At 52.9% G+C, this 23048-nt stretch overlaps 1 protein-coding gene across 1 annotated transcript in view; it reads left to right on the top strand.

The window, feature by feature from the left end:
• FOXP4 (forkhead box P4) overlaps positions 1-23048 on the top strand; it is a 61511-nt gene that overhangs the window by 21231 nt on the left and 17232 nt on the right. The window contains exons 2-5 of the mRNA XM_083878442.1: positions 517-730; positions 11165-11254; positions 19245-19367; positions 21033-21119. Of these exons, the coding sequence (XP_083734568.1) occupies positions 533-730; positions 11165-11254; positions 19245-19367; positions 21033-21119 (498 nt within the window). The 5' untranslated portion in view covers positions 517-532. The remainder of the gene's footprint in view (positions 1-516; positions 731-11164; positions 11255-19244; positions 19368-21032; positions 21120-23048) is intronic.

Below are 23048 nucleotides of genomic sequence, written 5' to 3' on the forward strand. Positions count from 1 at the left end.
TGAGATTTTCAGGGTGGAATCCGAGGCACATGTTCCCTTTGTGCTGTTCCTTTGGGTTTCCTCAACCTAGCACCTTCTGCCAGGTGGTTTTTCCTGCTGGGAAGTGCTGGTTTGCTGGGAGACAAAGCACTTGGAGAGAGTGTTTTGACTTTTGTTGGGATTTTCAGGGTGGAATCTGAGGTGCAGGTTCCCTTTGCTCCATGTGCAGCCTCCCTGGGGCTTCGGTCGTGCTCTCGCCATGAAATACTTTGGGATTTGGGGAAAACAAACGGATTCCTGTAGCTCTGTGCCTTGCACCAGGCTCAGGGAAAGCTGGAATTGTGGCTTTTCCTGAGGAATTTGTTGCTCTTGCTTTGCGTAGAGATGCACAGCGTGTTTGTAGCAGCATCACACTTAATTTTTGGGGTGAATCAAATACAACTAAAACCCGACAGCGTTTGACATCCCATCCCAGCGGGATCAGGGACAGCTGGGGATCTCAGCCCCCATTCTCACACTCTTCTCCCCTCTCTTCAGGTCCTGCTAGCGAGTCATGATGGTTGAATCTGCCTCGGAGACGATCCGCTCGACGCCGTCGGCGCAGAACGGGGTGAGCAGCCTCAGCAACCAGCCCGATGGTGGCGGCGGCGGCGGGGGAGGCCCCGGGGGCGGCGGCCGAGACGGAGCTGCTGGAGCCGAGGCCAACGGAGAGATGAGCCCCGTGGAGCTCCTGCACTTCCAGCAGCAGCAGGTAGGGCAGGAGACCTGTCTGTTTCTGTCCTGCTCCCTTCCAGCCTGTCCCTTCTACCTGTCCCTTCCAACCTACTCTTTCAAACCTGTCCCTTCCAACTTGTCCCCTCCGACCCGTCCCTTCCATCCTGTCCCTTTTCCAGCCTGTCCCTTTTCCAGCCTGTCCCTTTTCCAGCCTGTCCCTTTTCCAGCCTGTCCCTTTTCCAGCCTGTCCCTTTTCCAGCCTGTCCCTTTTCCAACCTGTCCCTTTCCAGCCTGTCCCTTCCGACCTGCTCCTTTCCAACCTGCTCCTTCTGACCTGCTCCTTCTATCCTGTTCTTTCCATCCTGCTCCTTCCATCCTGCTCCTTCCATCCTGCTCCTTCCATCCTGCTCCTTCCATCCTGCTCCTTCCAGCCTGGTCCTTCCAGCCTGGTCCTTCAAACCTGTTCCTTTCCACCTTGCCCCTTCCATCCTGTTCCTTTCCGTCCTGCTCCTTCGATCCTCCTCCTTCCATCGTGTCCCTTTCCATCCTGCTCCTTCCAGCCCGTCCCTTTCAACCTGTTCCTTCCAAACTGTTCTTTCCAAACTGTTCCTTCCATCCAGTCTTACACGAGGCAGCAGGGTCCCTCAAGGATGTGGTTTTGGGGACAGCACCGTTGGGTTTTGCCCCATTTTGTCCCCTCAGGGTTGGGTTCCAGCAGGTTTGGCTGTTCCTGGTCGAGCTGGGGTGCAGGTGCTGCCCCAAGAAAACAGTGTCCCTTGGGAAGCAGAGCCCACCCATCCCTGTGGCTCTGGAATTTGCTGGTTTTGGGGGAAGGTCCTGCCAGCTCTGCCCCTCATCAATCTGAGGGGGTTGAGACACCAAAAAGCCTTGGCTGTAACATGCAGAGCAAGGGTTCCCCGAGAGGATTTTGGTTGTCCAGGAGCAGTTTTCCCATTCCCTGGGGCTCCTGCAGATTGAACCTCACCCACACGGCCCAGGACACATGTGACAGTGACACAACAGCTCTGTGTGTCCCCTGCCACCCACGTCCCCTCTCAGCCCCGGGGACGTGCCTGCAGCTCACCTTTCCAAACAAACTTCGGCAAAAAAAAAACCCCACAAAAACCCCCATCAATTTCCCTGCTCGGCTACTAAATAAGGCAATGATCCCTCTCCTCGTACGGAGATCGCCTCCCTGAGCCATAAATTCCAGCGTGAAAGCTGTAAAAAATTGCTGTGTCTGATACTTTTAGTGGGGAGTGCTGTAAATCCATTACCTGGATAACAGGCGGTTCCGCGCGCCGCTAAGCCCCTGCTCCCCGCATCCAAAGGGTAATCATCCGTGTAATGCCTCTGCCAGTGCCCCTCCGAGGGGCTGCCTGCTCTCCCTCCTGGAATTCCACCGGATAACGCGAGATCCGTGCTCCCCTCCAGCCCAAAAGGTGCAGATTGTGGCTGTGAAATGGGGGATCTCCTCCAGAAAATCGGGTTTTGCGTCCTTGCCGATGCTCCCGGTGGATGCTGATGTTTGATTTTGTTCCCTTGGTGGGAAGGTGGTTGGCTCGTGGGATTATTAAAGCAGAGGGACTTCCAAAAAAAACCAAGTGGTACCTCCAGCACCTGGGGAAATGGTGAGGAGCAGAGGGACTTCCAAAAAAATCCAGTGACACCTCCAGTGACTGGGGAAAGGGAGAGGAGCAGAGGGACTTCCAAAAAATATATAAAAATAAGTGACACCTCCAGCACCTGGGAGAAGGGAAAGGAGCAGAGGGACTTTCAAAAAAAAAATCCAAGTAACACCTCCAGCACCTGGAGAAAAGGGAGAGGAGCAGAGGGACTTCCAAAAAAAACCCCAAGTGACACCTCCAGTGACTGGGGAAAGGGAGAGGAGCAGAGGGACTTCCAAAAAAAAACCAAACCCAAATGACATCTCCAGCACCTGGAGAAAGGGAGAGGAGCAGAGGGACTTCCAAAAAAGCCCCAAGTGGCACCTCCAGTGGCTGGGGAGAAGGGAAAGGAGCAGAGAAACTTCCAAAAAACCCAAATGACACCTCCAGCACCTGGGGAAAGGGAGAGGAGCAGAGGGATTTCCAAAAAAAAATCCAAGTAACACCTCCAGCACCTGGAGAAAAGGGAGAGGAGCAGAGGGACTTCCAAAAAAAAAAAAATCCAAGTAACACCTCCAGCACTTGGGGAAAAGGGAGAGGAGCAGAGGGACTCCCAAAAAACCCAAGTGGCACCTCCAGCACTTGGGGAAAAGGGAGAGGAGCTACCCCAAGGATTATCCATCTTCCTGCTTCGCGGAGCACCAGCTGGGTCAGGGATAAATGTCCCCACAGAGGGAGTTTTGCACAATTAGGTGCCTGATGGAGGTTTTGCTCCATCCCTGGGAGCACCCAGCGTTCTCCCTGGGTTCTCAGATGGCTGGACTCTGCTCACTCCCTCATCCCGGAGCGTCAGCACTCAATCCTCCTTCTTGAACTTCATGAAATTCCCTTGAGGAACGTTGGGGAGGTCACATGTTGGGGAGCCCATGTCTCATCCCCTAAAGCTCTGTGTCTGTGGGGGGTTTCTGTGTTTCGTGCTCCCATTTTTGGCTGGATTTGGCCTTTTCTAGTGTTTGTGACTTTGCTGCTTTGACAAAGGTGAAGCCAAACAGGTCCTGGCCAGGAATTTTGGGGTTAAAGCTCCTCTCCAAGGGTGGGATATTGAGGTGATGGGGGTGTTGTGGGGTGTTCAGGGATCTTGTTTTGGGGTGTCCCAGAGCCTGGATTGCTGGGACAGGCTCACCCAGCTCTGCTCCACTCCAGAGCACGACATTTCCTCGCCATCCTCATCCATTCATCCATCCATCTCCACGCCAATCCCGAGCATCCCAGTGGGGCCTCATGGATTTCAGAGGGAAAACGGGAATAGGAGCAGCAATAATTCCAGATTTCTGACCTTGAAATCATTGAAATCCAAAGCGGGGAAGGAAAAAAAATGTACTTTAAAGGCAAAAAGTGAGGGGTTTATTTAAGATTTTTGCTCCTAGCGCAACATCCTGTGAGCATCCCATCCTTGGGAATCTGCTCTGACCACACTGTGCTCCACCCAAACCCAAATCCATCCATCCAAACCCAAATCCATCCATCCAAACCCAAACCCTTTAACCTTGAGCTGTCCCACAGCCCCCGGTGTGTCACCCCAGAGCCCTGGGACAGTGAGAGCCTGGAAGGGGAGAGAGCTGGGGGTGGGGAAAGGACATCCCCCTCCCCTTTATCCCTCTCCCGGCTGGGGTTAAATCCCTGGATTTCAATGCTGGGGATGGGGCTGAAAAGCCTCAATGGCTTTGTCCCAGGGCTGGTGGAGGGGAGAGGTCACCGGGGGGCACCGGGGGGGCAGCCCCCGGCCCAGGACCCCCCTCCTTCATTCCCTGCCCACCGTTGCTGTGGGAACGTGGAGGGACCTCCAGCACTGCAAAGGACCCTCCATCCCTCCCTGCAGGGCTGGATCCCCCCGGAATTCCCAGTGGAGGAAGGAAATGAGGGCAGTGGGGTGATGGAGGTGGGATTTTAGGGGAGTGGGAATAACAAGAATTTCTCAGCCACGATTTTGGAGTTTCCCAGGGTGTTTTTTTGCTGAATTTCTGCAAAACAAAATTTCTAACTTTTAGCCAGCAGCTGGGGTTTAAACTCTCCATGGTGTTTAAATCCATGGAGTGCAGAGAGATGGGGTCACTGCAGGTTTGGGGTGCAGGGAATGGGGGAAAAGGGTGGAAAGGGATCCTTGCAGACACACCCCCTCCCTCCCTCCATCCCTCCCTGCCAGGGCTGGATCCCCCCGGAATTCCCAGTGGAGGAAGGAAATGAGGGCAGTGGGGTGATGGAGGTGGGATTTTAGGGGAGTGGGAATAACAAGAATTTCTCAGCCGCAATTTTGGGATTTTCCAGGATGATTTGTTTTTTGGGTTTTTTTTTTTGCTGAATTCCTGAAAAAAAAAATTCTAACTTTTAGGCAGCAGCTGGTGTTTAAGTCCATGGGGTCACTGCAGGTTTGGGGTGCAGGGAATGGAGGAAAAGGATGGAAAAGGATCCTTGCAGACACAGCAGGAGCTGCACATGGAGAACCCAAATCTGTGCAAACCTCATGGAACAGGGAGAACTAAGGGCACAATCCCCAAATCTGGCACCCCACGGGAGCTCCATCCACCTCTCAATCCATGGAAAAGGAGCCAGCAGGAAAATCCTGATCCTCTGGGGTTGTTTTACGGTGTAAAAAACACCTAAAAAATCTCAATGTGCTGCAGGCAGCCGGCAAAGAAACTGCGAAGAATAAACCAAAATAAAACTCGTTTTGGAGAAGGAGCAAACGGGACTTTTTAGGGAGTTGGGGAAGGGTGTGGAGGGGGAGGGAGAGGCACTTTGCTGCCCTGGGAGAGATACCATTCCATAAAACATGTGATCACATCTCAAATATATTGTGTAATCCTCTATTATTAGGGTATTTAAGATAAAAACGAGGCCGGAGCACTTAAATGAAACTCATCTCTCTCTCTCTCTCTCTCTCTTCACTTCCCTGATTCATATTTAATATTTTTGCTGAGGACAAATGCAGGAGCTCTTTTTCCTTTTTTTTCCCCCTTTTATTTCCCTTGTTTTCCCCCTTTTATTTCACTTGTTTCCCCATTTTTCCCTTTTTTTTCCCTTTTTTTCTCAGGTTTTCCCTTCTTTTTTTTCTCCTTTCTCCACCTTTCTTTCTCCCTTTTCCCCCCCTTTTTTTGGTTCCCTTTTTTCCCCCCCTTTTCCCCCCCCCTTTTTTCCCCCTCTTTTTTCCCCTCTTTTTTTCCTCTCTTTTTTCCCCCCTTCCCCTCCTTTTTTTTCTCCCTTCCCCCTCTTTTTTGTCCCTTTCCGCCCTTTTTATTCCCCCCCCTTTTTATTCCCCCCCCTTTTTATTCCCCCCCTTTTTATTCCCCCCTTTTTTTCCCCCCCTTTTTTCCCCCCTTTTTATTCCCCCCCTTTTTTTCTCCCCTCTTTTTTCCCCCTCTTTTTTTCCCCCTTTTTTTATCCCCCTTTTTTTATCCCCCTTTTTTATCCCCCTTTTTTTATCCCCCTTTTTTTATCCCCCTTTTTTTTTCCCCCTTTTTCCCCCCTTTTTTTCCCCCTTTTTTATCCCCTTTTTTTCCCCCTTTTTATTCCCCCCTTTTTATTCCTCCCTTTTTCCCCCTTTTTTCCCCCCTTTTTTCCCCCCCTTTTTTTCCCCCCCTTTTTTCCCCTTTTCCCCCCTTGTTTTTTTTTCCCCCTTTTTTTTCTTCCCCTTTTTTTTCCCCTTTTTTTTCCCCTCTTTTTTCCACGGGATGGGATTCTCAGGAGAATATTCCTTGTGCCCCAAATTATTTGGGCAGGATTTAACCCCTTTCCTGTGAGGACTCAGCAGCAAAGGAATAAAATCCAGGAGCTCCAGAGCAGGGCAGAACAGCTGGGGCTGGGCCCAGACACAAAGCTGGGTGTAAAAACTACTATTTTTTTTATTATTATTATTCATTTTCCTGTGAGGAATTGTGTCATATTTTTTTTCTGTTCATTTGGATCTCTTGGAGCCATTTGGTTCTGGTTAAAGAGCGAGGCCAGGGCTGGGCTGGGCTGGTGGAAGTGAGTGCTCCTCAATATGGCATCATTTACTGTTAATATCCAGCTAAAAATATCCATCCCTGGGTGTTGTTTTAATGGCTCTAATTCTGGAATGTGACCATGTCATTTTTTATGAGGTTAGTGTAAAAAATCTTCTTTTTTTTATCCTTTTTTTTTTTCACTTTTTTTTTTATTTTTTTTTTAATTTTTAATTTTTTTAAAATTTTTTTTAATTTTTTTTTATTTAAATTTTTTAAATTTAAATTTTTTAAATTTTAAATTTTTTTATTTTTTAAATTTTTAAATTTTTTAAATTTAAATTTTTTAAATTTTAAATTTTAATTTTTTTTTTTAATTTTAAAACTTTTTTTTAATTATTTTTTTTTTTTTAATTCCCAACCTCTTTCCACCCTGCCTTCCAAAAGGAAAGATAAAAATTCCCCTTCCTCCCTCTTTTTATGCAAAATTTTTTGCTTTAATAGGATTTTTCAGGTGTTTTTTTTTCTCTTTTTGGAAGGTAAAACACCATCTAAATCTCTAAAGATTCAGGTGGAAAACCCCTCAGCTGATTTTGGGCAGCTCTTCCCAGCTGGAATTAAAAACTCCATCCTCATAAAGTAAAATAATCTGATAAATTAGACAATTTTGAATATCCCAGGTGAGATTTTCCTTTTTCCTGGGATTATTTTGTGTTGATTTTTTGGAGGGGAAGGCTGTGCCTGCTCCTTTTAGGATGACCCTTTTAGGACGTTTCCAAACTTCTGTTTTGGAGCTCTTGACTCATTTTTTTCCCAATCAGGAGGCCTGGGAGAGGCTGTGCTGGGACAGGTTTTGAGGAGGAAAAAAAGGCAGGGGGGAGGATTAATCCCACATTAATCCCACATTAATCCAAGGTGTGGTGTGAGACAGCAAACCCTGCATGGGCTGGGAGCTGCCCTCTCTTCTCCCTGGGCTTTTCCAGCTGGCAGGAAAAGGAATTTGTGGTGTTTAGCATGAAAAATCAGTCAAAATCTGCCTTCTGTGGGGTCTGGAGGAGTGAATTGTATATGCAGGGTGGATGTGTGGAGCCCTGGATGGGGAAAAATCAGGATAATTGTGATTAGGAGGGGGAAAATCAGGGTATTCTTGATTAGGAGGGGGAAAAATCAGGATATTCCTGGTTAGGAGGGAGAAAAATCAGGATAATCGTGATTAGGAGGGGGAAAAATCAGGATATTCCTGATTAGGAGGGGGAAAATCATGGTATTCCTGGTTAGGAGGGGGGAAAATCAGGATAATACTGATTAGGAGGGGGAAAAATCAGGGTAATTGTGATTAGGAGGGGGAAAATCAGGATAATCGTGATTAGGAGGGGGAAAAATCAGGTTATTCCTGATTAGGAGGGGGAAAAATCAGGATAATTGTGATTAGGAGGGGGAAAATCAGGATAATACTGATTAGGAGGGGGAAAAATCAAGATAATCCTGATTAGGAAGGGGAAAAATCAGGGTATTCCTGGTTAGGAGGGGAAAAATCAGGATATTCCTGGTTAGGAGGGGAAAAATCAGGGTATTCCTGGTTAGGAGGGGAAAAATCAGGGTATTCCTGATTAGGAGGGGGAAAAATCAGGGTATTCCTGGTTAGGAGGGGGAAAAATCAGGATATTCTAATTAGGAGGGGGAAAAATCAGAATAATCGTGATTAGGAGAGGAAAAAATCAGGATATTTCTGATTAGGAGGGGGAAAAAATCAGGATATTCTAATTAGGAGGGGGAAAAATCAGGGTATTCCTGGTTAGGAGGGGGAAAAATCAGGATAATCATGATTAGGAGAGGGAAAAAATCAGAATAATCCTCAAATATGCTGGATGGGAGTTGGAAAAAGGGGGTGCTCCCCTGCTGGAGGGTGTCTGGAGTTGGGGATGAGAGAGAACTGGAGGGATTTGGGGTCTGAGAGGAGGGATGAGCATCCCTGTAGGTCCTGGCAGGGTGGGATCAATCCCAGCATGGTTGGGATTCATTAACCCCCTCCCAGCATCTCCCACCTCTCCTGCAATCCCAGGTGTGTTTCCACACCCCAGGGAAGTTCTGGTCCCCGTCCTGTTCCTCGCCCTGGGATGTGCAGCCCCTGGGGAGGGCAGAGCCCAACCCCAGCAGCCCTGGCTGAGTCTGAGACACCACAAACCTTTTCTGGCATCATTTGGTGACCAGAGGGAGTTTGACACCAGGAATTCATTCCAAATTCTGGGTGATGTGCTGATGACTCTTAGATAACACCAAGAAGCATGATATGGGTTGATTTTTATATAGAAATAAGTTGATTTTTTATCTAGAAATAATTTTTTCCTCTGGTTGACAGAGGTAAAACCCCATTTACCCCCACAAGGAATCTCTTCCTTCTGCTTCCCACCTCCTCAGCCCCAAAGGAGAGGCTTTGAGTGACATTTTCCTATGGAAAAGCTTCATCCCCCAGACCACTGGGCTGCTCCTCCTGCCCTGTGAGGGCAACAAATGCAGCTGGCAGGTGGCTCTGGATCCCAAAATTCCATCCTGGCTGTTCCACAGGCTCCATCCAGCTTTGCAACAGGTTCCCATCCCTGTCTGCAGGCTCAGGGGGCAGAGGGAGGGGGCAGCTCCAGAGAGGCCCCTGTGTGCAATTGTGAGGCCACATCGGGGTTGGTTTTTTTTCTTTTTTTTTTCTTTTTTTTTTTCCCTGTAAATCTTTGTAATTTCGTGCTTCAGAGCACACCAAAGTGAGGGAGCCAGCGGGGAGTGAATTAAATTCCCCCCTGAGGTGGGGCTGGGCTGGGCAGGCACTGGGGGCTCGTTGGTACCCCCAGGCCAGCCAGACTTTGGCTCTTTGGGAGGAGAAATTCATGGAGAAGTTTTGTCCAGCACTTCTTGTGTGTTGAAATTCTGTTCCTGAGGCTTTTCCCCTCTGTGTTTTCCATCCTGATTTTTGCCAGGCTGGGGCAAGGGTTTGCTCTGCCTCAGTCTCCTCTGTGAGATGCTGCAGGAATTGCACGTGGAGGAGCCAAATTCGTGCAAAATTCTGCCAAAAGACACTTAGAAAAGCAGCCAAAGCTCAGGGATTTGGTGTGGGGTGCAGCCCAGTGCTCCAGCACCCTCCTGGTGGGTGTCTCAGGCCTGATCCCTCCACCTCGGCTTTTAACTGGAATTACTGTTTTCATTTCCAAAAGTAATTAAAATATCAGGCCTTGAGCTGTCATAACTGTCACAGGGGTGTTTTTTGTGCACATTTATCCCTGGTAATAACAGGGAAAATAAAAATGCCCATGGAGAAACATTGGGGCTGAGGCAGCTCCGGGATCTGGACCATGGGATTGTTCCATCAGTGATTCCCAGAGATGAATTGTTGCATTTTTTCCTCAAGGACCCAAATTTTTAATTGTTTGGATAAAGGAAGTTTTGGGAGTTATTGCTTGGGTGGCTTTTGGAGGTGGCCATGGGTGCACAATCCCTGGTAATTCACTACAGGAATAGGAAATCAGGATCCATTTAATCACGAAATTCCTCAGGTTTTGATTTCCTTGGGGCTGTGTGATGGTGACAAATACAGCCAAGAGTGCCCAGTGCTCTGTCTGAGGTGTTTGGTTTGAAATCACAATTTCTATTCTTCTGCTATGAAATGAAAATTTCTTTATAAAGTAAAGCTGGATCTGTTAAATCTGTTTTTCTCTCAGCCTCCAACTGGAAATTCCCTCTCATTTTCCACGTGCCCTCGTAGTGCCTGTCCACAGAGTTGGATTTTCAGATGGATTTTCCACCAAAACAAAGATGTGGCAAAGCTGGGGCATCCTTTGCTTTTTGTGTGCTCTTCCCAAGAGTTCCCTGTGCAGAGGAGCACAGGGAGGACCTGAAATGGGATTTCAGGGATGCTCCATTTGAGGAGGGGCTCTGGGCTGGGGTTTTGTGGGGCTCCTTGGTTTGGATCGACAGGTGAGCTGTGTGTGGATTTGGGAGGGTGGGAAAGGAGGGTGGAGATTTTTCAGAAATGTGCCCATAAAGCCCCAGAAGGAAGGAAAAGAATCCTTGTAAAGCAGAAAAAAAAATGAGCAAACAGGTCTGGGAGCACTGGGTTGGGTTGTTTTCCTCAGGGCTTTACTCCTCTTTCTGGCTCCCAAGCTCTTTTTTTTCAGCTCACACTCACTCCTCTCTCCTCCTCATCTCTTCACAGAATTTTCCTTAATTTTCCCTGTTTTGTTCACAGTGACTGTGTTCTACCTGTGTTTTTTTTCACAACTGCATTTTATCCATTTCTATTTTTTTCCCCTATTTTTGTGAGATTCTCAGTAAAACACCTGTAAAAAAAAAAAACCTTGAAGAAACTCATCACTTTTTCTAAGCAAACCCCCCTAAAAACAATCAGATTTCATGGTGGTCACTTGTGTGGGTTGCTGAGATCACCATCAAACCCACTGGGCTGATTCAGGCTGGGATCCTGCACTGGCTTCACCCAACCCTGGCTGGTGACTGGAACTTTGTGCTGCTCCAATTAATAAAATTAATTATCCACAAGTGGCTTTTGGGCACACGGGACAGCAGCAGGAAGGTGGTGATGGCTCTGGAATAAATCATCCAGTTCTCTGGGCGTCTGTGCCAAGGCTGGGGTTTGGGAATGACCTTTGTGACAGGGCAATGCTGGACCTGGTGGGGATTTTTGGAAAAGAACAGGATTGTCCCCACGAGGGCTGGGAGAGTGCTGGTCTCTAATGGGATGTTACTGGTCAAACTGGTGTGGCAGGAGGGAGCATTGGGGAGCGCTGCCTTGTTGGTGCATCAAACCCATCCCTGAGTGAAATCCATGGAGGAGGAGGAGGAGGGAGCCTTCCTCACGCCCACCCCTGTGTCTCTCTCTTGCAGGCTCTGCAGGTGGCTCGGCAGTTCCTGCTGCAGCAGGCCACGGGGCTCAGCTCCCCCAGCAGCAACGAGGGCAAGCAGCCAGCTGTGCAGGTGAGCCCTGAGGATGTGTCCCCTGTGCCCCCAGTGCCACTGTCCCCCCAGTGCCAGTGTCCCCTGTCCCCCCAGTGCCAGTGTCCCCTGTCCCCCCAGTGCCAGTGTCCCCTGTCACCCCAATGCCACTGTCCCCTGTCACCCCAGTGCCACTGTCCCCTGTCACCCCACTGTCCCCTGTCACCCCAATGCCACTGTCCCCTGTCACCCCCCTCCCAGGAAATGCTGGGACACCACAAACCCCCTGTCACCTCCATGGCTGGAGCATTCCAGGAGTTAAATCCTCTGGAAACCTCCAGAAGTTTCTTAGGAGGTTTTTTGGTGTGTGTATGTGGGAATGGGGAAAGGTTGGCAAGGGCAGGTCACTGTGTGTCATCGCTTTTTGGGACAGGGTTTTCCCGGGTTGGAGCATCCCAGGATGGGATGTTGGGTGCTGTGAGGGTGGCACAGGGCTGGGAAAGGGAACAATCCTTTGGGCAGGTCCTCCAGGATGGGATAGAGGCCCGGCTGGGATGGGGATTTGTGGCACTTGGCAGGAAAATGGGCTTTGGGTGGGCACATCCTGCTCCTGGAGGGATGGGGAACCTCCCCTTCGCTCCCCTTCTCTGCCAAGGGCAGAAAATGGGCAGGAGAGGGGTGAAATCTGGAGAGAGGGGGAGGCAGGGAGAAGCAAAGCCCAAGCGATGGGAAGTGACAATTTAAATAGCTGTGCGGAGGGGCTCTCCCTTCAGGCTAATTAAATTTATCGGAGAACAGCAGGTTACCTTATTAGAGCCACGTGGGTTTAATTAACAAAGGAAAGTAATTAGCACAAGCGCTCTCAGAGCTGGAGGTCCTGCCTGTGCCAGGCTGAGCCTGGTGGCAGCAGGAGCCAGGCTGGGATGGGCAATCCCGGGATCCTCTCCTGCCTTGGAGTGCCAGGGAATGGCTCTGAGCCATCCAAAAATCAAATCCCAGGGGTCAGGAGAACCCAGAACCCCCCGGGCTGGGAAGCAGCAGCTGGGTGGGAGCAGTGGGAATTAGTCAGGGCTCCTACGGCACAAACAGGCGGCTTTTTCCAGCGGGTGCCGGCAGGAAGGAAATGCAGTCACTGCATGGAAAATGTCTGCAGAGGACAAAGGCGGCGAGGGTGAAGTCAGATTCCGGTAACCGGCGCCTCGCTCCCCTCCGTGGGTGTGTGTCCCTGCACTCCTCCTCCTCCTTCTCCTGCTGCTGATCCCTCCTTGCTCTGCCTGGTATTCCCGGCTGGATGCGGCCAAACATCCCATCCTGTCCTCCCCTCCTTCCCTGCTGCTCCCCAGCCTCCCCTCCTGCCTCGCCTGCCCATCTGGCCAGCGGCTTTTGCCGGAGTGAACTGGATCTCCTTCCTCCCTCCCTTCCCTCCTCCCTTTTGGTTTTTTTTTTTCTCTCTCTCCGTGTTGCAAAAAGGACTTGTGAAAGTTGTAGACGTGAGTCAGAAATAGCTCATAACTCAGCAGTGCCTCCCCCCGCGGCCCCGCCGGCAGCTGGAGCTGGATCTGACCGAGGGGAGATAGGGGATTAAGCAGACTCCTTTGAAAGGAAGTTTATCTAAAGGCACCGTGGTGTGGATGAGACTGGCCAGGACGGCTGCAAGAGGAGGAGGAGGAGGAGGAAGGCTGGGTCCCAGCACAGCCCCTCCTTGGCTTGGAGGCAGCAGGAAGTGCGGCAGGATGGGAATGTTTGGGAATTGGGGTGTCTTTGGGGTGCCAGCCTGGCTCCCTGCCTGTGGATGTGCAGCCCCTCAAGTTTTGGAATGAATTTTCACATCCATGGGGAGTTTTGTCTCCCTTCAGCTCTGTGCCAGCCAACTCTTGGCCTCCAATCCTGGGGGAATGAGCAGGAGGGTCCCAGTGTTGGCAGGGAGAGCTGGCGACCCCTGTGCTCTCCTTGTCACCCTGCTGATGGGACTGGGATGTGTTTGGGAATGGATTTCCACATCTGTGGGGAGTTTTGTCTCCCCTCAGCTCCGTGCCAGAAAGCTCCTGGCCCCTAAATCCTGGGGGAATGAGCAGGAGGGTCCCAGTGTTGGCAGGGAGAACAGGAGACCCCCATGCTTGCCCATGCCATGCACTATCCTCATCACCCTGCTCGTGGGGATGGGATGTTTTTGGGGCACCAAGCCCCCCAAGCTTGGGAATGGATTTCCACATCGATGGAGAGTTTTGTCTCCCCTTACCTCTGTGCCAGACAGCTCCTGGACCCCAAATCCTGGGGGAATGAGCAGGAGGGTCCCAGTGTTGGCAGGGAGAGCTGGCGACCCCCGTGCTCCCTTTGTCACCCTGCTGATGGGGATGGGATGTTTTTGGGGCACCAAGCCAACGGGAATATTAATTACATTCCCAATGGCCTGTGCTTAAAAAGAACCAGGGAGCTGCTGGGCTCAGCAGCATCTTGGATTGGGTTTTGTTGTTTTTTTTTTTTTCTTTTGGAGTAGGGACCCTCTTCCCACAGATGCCTGGAAGTGTGTGTGGAGAGTCTCATGTTGTCACTCCAGTTACAGCTGCAGGAAAGGAAAAAAAAAAAAACAACCCAAAAAACTCACCTTGGGGAGTTCTAAATCATTTAAAAATAGGTTTATTTCTTTACAACTTTAAAACTCCTGGAAACTTGGTGGCCACTGGCAAAATGCTGCTTTTGGGGGGTTTTGGTGCTGCAGGGTGTTTGTTGTCCTGGGATGGTGGGAGCAGCAGATCCCTCTGGGATCCTGCAAAACCCATGGAAGGAGGTGCTGGAAAAGCAGCACCCCGAGGTGTCAGTGCTGGTTTGGAGGTTCCAGGGAATGATGGGGAGCCCTGGGGGTCCCCCAGACTCTGCTGGGATCAAGTCTGGAAGGGGAGAGGGGCTGGAGGGCGCCCGGGGAAGGGAGGAGAGGAGTTTGGAGCAAACTGCGGGAAATTGCTTTTCTTTTGTCTGCTGCGGCGGGGAGGGCAGCGGAGCAGAAAAGTGTATTTTGTTGATTTGAAACTTGAGTGAAATGGGTAATGAAGACAGATCAATACCAGCCCTTCTGCGTTCCCTCTCCGGGAAAAAAAAACAACAATCCAGCAGCCCCGTCGGCCTGGGCTCACAGTGAGGTTTTTTTCCATTTGAACTTGGAGCATCCCTGTGTCCCTGTGGAGAATCCCTGTCTGTCCCTGCTCCATCCCAAAGCCCCCAGCCTGGTGCCACTGTCAACATCCCACTCTGGAATTGGTTCACAGAGGAGCAAAATCATTTTAATCCCTGTAGAATTGTGGGTGTGAGAGCTGTGCCAGCACCCTGTGCCCATGGGGGAGATGTAGGGACCCTGCCTGGGTGCTGCTGGAGGGGCAGGGAGGGTGAGGAGGGGGCTCAGTGCTGTCACCTCTGCTGCCACTGTCCCCAGGCAGGGACTGGAGCCCAGCCAGGTGTGATTGGAGCCTCCCCAGCGGGAAGGCTGCGCTAACGAGGATGTGCTAATGAGGATGCTCTAACGAGGATACACGTCGGGCTGAACATGCAGGGCATTGATTCTTCCTTTTCTTCACACGGGGCTGAACATCAGGGCCTGGTGTCCTCCAGGCTGGTGTCCCCTCACCTGCTCACCCAGGGGACACTCGAGCCTTTGGTGCTGTACAGAGTGATCCTAAAATTGTTCCTAAAACCACCCACGGCCTCAAAACCCAGCCTGGCACGTGGGGCTGAGCTTCATTTCTCCTCTGACCCTGGGGCAGATTTTAGTGCATTGCCTCATCCCAGCCCAGTGAGGTCCAGAGGTGGCACAGCGGCGTTTGGGTGGCCCCTGTGCCACCCCTTGGGGTTTGTAAGCCACAGCTGGGGTCACCTCGGTGTCAGTGGCATCACTGCCTGGCCCTGGGCACTGGGAGCACTCCCAGACTGTCTGAGCCAGCTGGGCCTTGGAGCTCACCCAGGGATGCTGGGTGCAGGAAGGGAGGCTGGGATGTGCCAGGGAGGGTTGTGGTTCTTTTCCTGTGAGAATTGGGTGCTCTGGGGTGGGATTTGCTCATCCCCTGCCCCTAAAACAGCACAACTCAAAGCTGCTTTTGGTGTTTGTTTCTCCCTTTCTGTTCCCAACCATCCTCAGTTTGTTTCCATTGGGTTTGGATTTGAAAAGAGCAGTTAAAATTAGGAAAAACAGCACAAACGTGTTTCCTGCTGTTTCTAACTGGGAGTTAAACCCCAAGACTGGATCAGAGCAGGGATGTGCAGCCCTGAGCTCTGCAAGAAACCAGAGGCACCCTCTGGACAGACACAGAGGTGCTCATCCCAATGATCCAGAGCCAGCTGGGATGGGGGGGACGAGGTTCTCATGCACTTTGAGGCCCTGAGATCCTGGACTGAGGGACTGAGGTCTGGGCTGTGTGGTTGAGGCGTGGAGCAGGAGCTGCCCCTTCCCGTAGTGGCGGTGACGTGCAGCCCTTGGGGACACTGTGGCTCCTGCAGTGACCTCCCGGCCCGGGTGACAGCCAGAGCAGGGATGTTTGGAGGCTGACAGAGGATGTCCCCAGGCTGTGCCAAGCCAGCTGTCCCCGGGGTCAGGAGGGCACCATCCCTCTGATGACAGAGCTGCGAGCCAAGGCCAAGCTTGGCTTTCCCTGGGAGTTCAATCTGCTTCCCGTAAAAACAACCCAAAAAAATTTAAAAAAATCGAGGAAAAATTTCTCAAGAGCCTCACTCCCCATCCTGCCTCATTCCACTCAGCCAAGTGTTGCTTCCCTCATCTGGCTTTGGCTCAGGGAGGGAATATTCCCTGGAATACCTGCCTGCTTTTCCACCCACCCGTCCTCTGGCACGGGGATTACAGCCGGGCCCGCCTGGAAAAGCTGCCCCTGGAGATGCTGCTGGCCGGCCCGAGCAGCGCCGGGTGTTTCTGGGAGCAGCCAGAGCTGTTAGTAAGCAGTTTCTGCGGGGTGGCAGCCGGCCAAGGCGTGAGTCAAACCCTTCCTGACTCGGTGTCTGGCAGATGCCAGCTCGTGACGCGTCGGGCTGGTCCCCAACTGCTGCTGCTGCTGCTGCCGGGACCTGCTTCCCCAGGGATGTGCCGGCTCTGAGGACATTTCCCGGCTGCTGCGGTGCCTGGGGTGGTGGCAGCTGGGTGACACTCACCTCTCATGGTCCCTGTGCTGCTCTGGTGTTCAGAAGTGAGGACAGCTGGGTGACACTCACCCCTTAACTGAGTGACAGTCATCCCTCACAGTCCCTGTGTTGCTCTGGTGTCCAGGGGTGCTGGCAGCTGAGTGACACTCACCCCTCACAGCTGGCACCCCTAATCTCTCACATTGACCACCTACATCCCAGATTTTGGAGCAGTTGCTGTCCAGATCCCACTGTTATCCAGGGATGCCAGGCTGGCCTCTCTCCCTGCCCTGGGTCACTTGTCACTGAGGGCCATGGCTGCAGGGGAAGGGGTGTCCCAGAGCCACCCTGTGGGGCTTTTGGCCAAGTTGGGATGGACATTTCCAACCTCATTTCCATCCGTGTCTCATTTTGCTGGAGCTCTCCCTGTCCCCAGCAGAGGCAGCTGTCACTGTCACCAGAGCCTGGGACAGGGAGCCCCCAGCACTGGGGTTTGCTGGCCCACACTGGGGTCAAGGCAGTGCTGGAACATTCCCAGCACAGGGCGTGGGATTAATGGGAACAAAACCACCTGTAAGTGGGAATTTCCTCTTTTACTAAAAGTTCCTGCTTTCCCTGGAAACCTTAACTGGGAGAGGAGCATTTTCCACACTGTGGGGAGGGAAATTCTTCCCTGGGACTGAGGAAGCAGCAGAGGATGCTCCTCTCAAGTTCACCCCATTCCCACTCACCCCCACAAGGATCCACCACCATTTCTCCGTGTCAGCTCCACATCCGAGCACGGCGAGAGGAGAGGGAGGGGGATGAAAAAAAAAAAAAAAAGCCATTTAATGCAGACAAAGGTTGTATGAAAATATAATTCTGCTTTTGTTAGCAGCCATCAAACTCTAAAAAGCGTCACTTTTGTTTTCTTGTAACATTGTGAAAACCTCGTGTCGGATCGAGAGCTGGGGCCCTCTCGACTAATCGCCTCTCCTTTGTGTTTTTAGATTATAGGGGCAATTAGTGTTGTCAAAACCTCTGGCAATTCTCTTTGCTCTTGACAGGGTGTCAGTCCGCTGGGCGAGAAATGGAAGGTGTTATAACTCTCCGGTAATTAGGATGCCTCCGATTTGAAAATGCCAGCAAACGTGTTCGAGGGGCCGCGGGAGGGGGCGGCGAGCCCGCCCGGCCTGGGCTTTGGGGGGGGAGGATGTGGAGGAGCAATTAATTAGGGGCTCTCATTCCAAGCACGTTGCCCCGGCTGATGAATTGGCAGAGGGAAATTAGCGGAGCTCCTGGGCGAGCATCTCGCTCTCCTCGCCCAGATGTTCACCCACAGCTGGCTGGGAGCACCTGGGTGCCCAAACTGCAGCTCTTCTCTTGGGTGCTGGTGCCCACAAGGGTTTCAGGGCTCTCTGCTGGGTCCTTGGGGCTCAGGGCTCTCTGCTGGGTCCTTGGGGCTCATTCCCGAGCTCCAGAAGTCAGGGGAGTTAATCAATAGCTCGTCCACAGAGGTGGCTGCAGGGGGAAACTCTGGTGACAAACAGTGTCCCGCGCCTCCCTGCAGCAGAATGCCTGAGTAAATAGATAAGGCTTTGCAATCTCCCTTGAAGGTCAGCTGGACCAGCCAGCACAGATGGGAGGGACTGCACAGGGCCACCCTGTGCTCCCATCCCTGCTGGAGTGGCTGGAAAGGGTCCAGACTGGGCAGTCTGGGCGTCACTGGGGGTCCTGGGCAGGGGGGGATGGCAGGAGCCAGGCTCTCAGTGGGGCTTTGCTGGGTTTGTCTGCTCTGTGAGGTGCTGAGATCTGGGCTGAGGGGCTGAGGAGTTGTTTGGTTTGGATCAGAGGCAGGACCTTGGCATGCAGCTGGACCCTGGCTGGTGCTCTGCCCTATCCCACATGCTTTGCCTCTTCCTGGGATCCCCTGGAAGAGCCTCTGTCTGCTGCTGACCAGCAATTCTTACTGGCTTTCCCAGGAATATGAAGCATCCAGGAGGGTCAATAAATTACAGTGAGGCCCTAACCCTGCCCAGAGCCTCAGGAAGGGCTTTGGGCCAGTGGGATCAGCGAAAGGCCAGGACAAGGCAGCTCCTGATGGCTCCATCCGGGCATTGCTCCACCTGGGCAGGACCCAGCAGGGCTGGGATCCATCACTGACACCTTCCCAGGAGCTTTGCCGGGGGCGTGCACCCGTGTTTTGATAACCAAAGGCAGGGGCTGGCAGGTTCCCTCGGCCCTCCCTCCTCTTGGCACAGTAATTACAGGAGTTACTGGTGTCAGCTGGAGGTAAAGCTTTGATGTGTCTGGAGAACCCCGTAACCTCTTCCTCGGTGCTCTGCAGAGTTATTTGGGTGATCGGTATCTTCCCACTTCCCTGGCATTTCCCTCCACCCTTCCCAGGCTCCCAGCAGGGGAGGGAGCTGTGGTTTGATGCCCAGTTCCCCCGGCTGAATTGCATTTCAAGAGGAGCCCTCAGCTTGGGGAAGGGAGCTCGTGGCTCAGGGAGCTTCATCCTGGTGCCAGCAGCACCTTGGGGACATCTTGCTGCCAGGGGACAGAGCAGTGACCATGCAGAGGTGACAGGGGGACATGGAGGATGATCTGGGACAGGCACTGGTGGTGTTTGGGGCGAATTGTGCAGCTCAGGAACATCTCCCTGCCAGGGGACAGAGCAGTGACCAGGGTCTTCATGCAGAAGTGACAGAGGGGCATGGAGGATGCTCTGGGGGAGGCACTGGTGGCATTTGGGGCGAGCTCTGCACCTTGGGAACTTCTCCCTGTTATTGCCATGTCCCAGGGGACAGAGCAGTGACCATGCAGAGGTGACAGGGGGACATGGATGATGTTCTGGGACAGGCACTGGTGGCATTTAGAGTGAGCTCTGCAGCTCAGGGTTGGCAGTGGTGACGTGTCCTCGCTGTCCTGGCAGGTGCCCGTGTCCGTGGCCATGATGTCCCCGCAGATGATCACCCCACAGCAGATGCAGCAGATCCTGTCCCCGCCCCAGCTCCAGGCCCTCCTGCAGCAGCAGCAGGCGATAATGCTGCAACAGGTAACGCTGCACTGGGGCTCAATCCAGCCAGGAAATTCCCACCGAGGGGCTGGGAATGCTGGAGTTGGTTGGAGGCAGAGAAATGGGTCTTTTCCTCCTTTTGCTGTCACGTATTTCCTTTGGGATTCCCAGCACGTCCAAGGATGAAAAGAGCTGCGGGTGCTGACAGTGCTGGTGCTGCCACCCTCAGCCAGGGGCTCAAAATCCACAAAATTCCTGCTCAAGGGTTGATTTGGGGCTGCCCCAGCTCCTGGGAAAAGCTGGGCTCGGGGTGGATGTTCTTACCCTGAGCAGACCCCCTGTGTCCACTGCTGGGCTTTGGGCAGGTCCTGTGTCCAGCTCCAGAGCTGAGGTTTGTTTCTCATGGCCCTGCTCGACTTTTCCAGAGATTTTTAGTCAGATGGGGAGGAGAAGGGAAAAAAAAAAAGCAGATTTCCACTCCAAAACAACACAGGTCTGCTTGGGTAAACAGCTCCCGCCGGCGGGAAGGAGGGAGAGAGGGAGAAAGCCCACAAGCATCCTCCACACCCTTCCTCCTGCCTCCAGTACCTGTTTACTCCAAACAGCCTGATAAGGATTCAAGGTTGGCCCCAGGGAAAGAACAAAGGGTAAACACTACCCTGGGTGGGTCCTTCCACAAGCCTCTTTGGAGCCGGATAAAGAAACACGTTTGACTGCAAATTAAACAACCCAGGCCGGAATAGCTCACATTCTCCACCGGCAGCAAACCAAACATCACACCTCTCACCCCTGACCCAATGTTCCTGCTCCCAGCCCGGCCACTCTGCAGCGCCCTGGCTCGGGCTGGCTCGGGGGTAAACACCCAGCCCCTCCAAACCTGTTCTCCGGCACAAACAGCCGCTGGCTGCTGCAGCCCCGGCCTGATAAAAGGCTTCCCGGCAGCCCCAGAGACATTCCTGAGCCCCTGAGAGGGGGTTGGAGGGTCTCGCTGACCTCCCAGTGCCTTTCCCCCCCTCCCTGCACGCAGCAAATTCATCACACACAGTTTATTTAGGGGCCGGGGTGAGAGCTGGTGGCTGGGCTGGCAGGTTCCAGTTCTCCCTGGGGACACTGGGACACTCTCTGGTGGCTCCCTGTGGATCCAGGGGGTTTATCTCTCTTTTAATGGCCCAGCAAATGCCTCTGCTTTGATTTGAGGGGCTGTTTGGAGTGCAGGGCTGAACCCTCAGCTCTCATGGGCCGGGGGTTTGGCTGCTCCTGGTCCTCCCCAGCAGAGACCCCACTGGCTCTCACAGCACTTGTCAGGAGTGTTTTGGGGTCTCACCATGCCAAAACTGGCGTTTCACCACCCTGAAATGCTCTGTGATGTGCCAGAGCACCCCAGCCTGCTTTTCTCTAAAGGGGCAGTGGGTTGGCATTAAAATAAACAGCAGAGTGGTGTTTGGGGGGGTTCAAGGGCCGTGAGGATCCAGAGCCCTTGGCAATGGGTTCCTCTGCTGCCCTGACTGCCCTGGTGGGTCCTTTCCCTCCCACCCTGCACCAGGTGACACAGGGGACAGTGCCAGGAGCTGCTGTGGCTGTGGCAAAGCCTCGGTGCTGGGATGGGGAGGTGAGATGGGAACAGGTTGGTGAGGTGGGCAGAGGGTGGTGAGGTGGGCAGAGGGTGGTTCTCCTGCTAATCCCGTTCCTCTCTCCCCTTCCCAGCTGCAGGAATACTACAAGAAGCAGCAGGAGCAGCTTCACCTGCAGCTCTTGACCCAGCAGCAAGCCGGAAAGCAGCAACCCAAAGAGGTGAGCTCACCTGGAGGGCGCCGGGCCAGCCGAGCTGGGGACCAGCACAAAACAAAGTGTGGGGCAGCCCCAGCAGCCCAGGGAGCCCACAGGGATGGGACAGGGGGACATCCTGCTTTGGAGGTGCCAGAGTGACCAGTCCAGTCACTGGGAGTTGTTGTTCTTCCTCCTTTTCCCCCTCCTCTTCCTCCCTCTCTGTGATCTGGTGCATCCACAAGGTGTGGGGTGTGAAGCACCAGCACTGGAGGGGCCACTGGGGACAGGGACAGGTCCCAGCCCCCAGCACAGAGTGAGGGCTCCCCAAATCCCCCCGCGGTGGGATCAGAGAAGGCTGAGCCCAGCCAGGCTCAGCTTGGGCACAACAAGAGGCAGTGATGCCCCCCAAGGGGTTGTGATGTGTTTTGGGGACATGCTGGTCACACAGAGGCTGGGGACAGAGCCCAACCAGCAGACAGCACCACTCCCTTCCTTTTCCTTTGGAGTTTTTGCCCCTCTCTCTTCCCAAAATGCTTACCATGGGGTTTTCTGCAGTGCATTTTTGCAGAAATCATGTCTGGCATCACTGAGTGTCCTTCCATGGGCTCCCAGTGACCGGCGACACGTTCCTGAGCCACTCCCTCCACATCCCTGCTGCAAGCAGGGCCTGTTTGTACCCATCACTCCTCCCAAAATCCAGCACCCCAATGCACACCCAGCACTTCAAACTCAGTTTTTTGGCACAGAGAGAAGATTTTAAGCTCAGACTGTGTGTTGGGGTGACACAGGGGGGGACTCATTGTCAAAGCCATGTTGACACCAGGGGACCAGGGTGTCTGCAGTGGCTCAGGGTCACTGCAGCAGCCTCAGCCAGGCTCTCAGGGTGGGATGTGGGTGAATTTACAGGGTCAGGGTTATCAGAGCCATCTCCAGGAGCTGCTGGTGCTCCGGGGAAATGGGGGAAGTGTAAATGTGAGCTTCCTCAAGGACTTTTCCTGCTGGCCCTGCCGATGTTCTCTTGCAGCACCGAGCAGGCATATAATTAAGCTCTAACAAAGCGCTTGCTTAGCGGGCTCCACTTTAAAAAAACGCGTGTTAACTTTTAATTAAATGGTACAGAGGAGATGGGAAATTTATCCAACAAGAAAAGAGTGTAGCAGAGGGGGGAAGGGGTATTGGATGCTGCTGGAGGGGTGTGTGTCCAGCTTTCCAGCTGGGGAAAAGCACTGAGGGGGTTCCAGCAAGGAGATGTCAGTGTTTCCCGTCCTCAAAATCCTTGGATCAGCTTTGGTTTCACCCCAGAAATTTGGGTAGTTGGTGTTCCTGTTGTGTTGGTGTTTGCCTGTTGGGAATGGTGATGATGCTGTGATTTCCCTGAAACTCAGGGAAGAGCTGGAGTGTCTGGGATGCCTCCACAGAGCTGCCCTTGGATCTTACATGGAAACCCATGGCCGGATTTAATTCCGGCCCTGCTGCAGGATTTGTAAACTCTGCACCTTCTGCTTCCCCTCTGCCTGATTCCAAGGGCTCCTCTCTGCGCTGCCGTGAGTCAGCAGCTCGGAGTGGGATCCACAAGTGGGGGCAGCACCAGGATGGAGCCAGAGCAGGGGCAGAATCTCTGGGAGGATCAGCTCTGATCTCCCCGGGAACAGGGGCAGAATCCCCGGGAGGAGCAGGGGCAGAATCTCCAGGGGGAGCAGCTCTGATCTCCCTGGGAGCAGAGGCAGAATCTCGAGGAGGAGCACAGCTGGGGGGTGCCCCAGAGAAGGGGAGGACAGACAAAAGGATGAGAATGTGTGGAAAGAACCTGTCAGCAGCATCCTGGGATGAGGGATGTTCTGTGTCCATGGGTGCTGCACCACGCTGGGGGCATGAGGAAGGGGCAGATCCATGAATCCATGAGGAAGGGGCAGATCCATGAATCCATTCATCCCACCAGGATGGGGCTGAGCT

The sequence above is a fragment of the Zosterops lateralis genome (genome assembly GCF_965231275.1).
Source record: "Zosterops lateralis genome assembly, chromosome: 26".
NCBI classification, from domain to species: Eukaryota; Metazoa; Chordata; class Aves; order Passeriformes; family Zosteropidae; genus Zosterops; species Zosterops lateralis.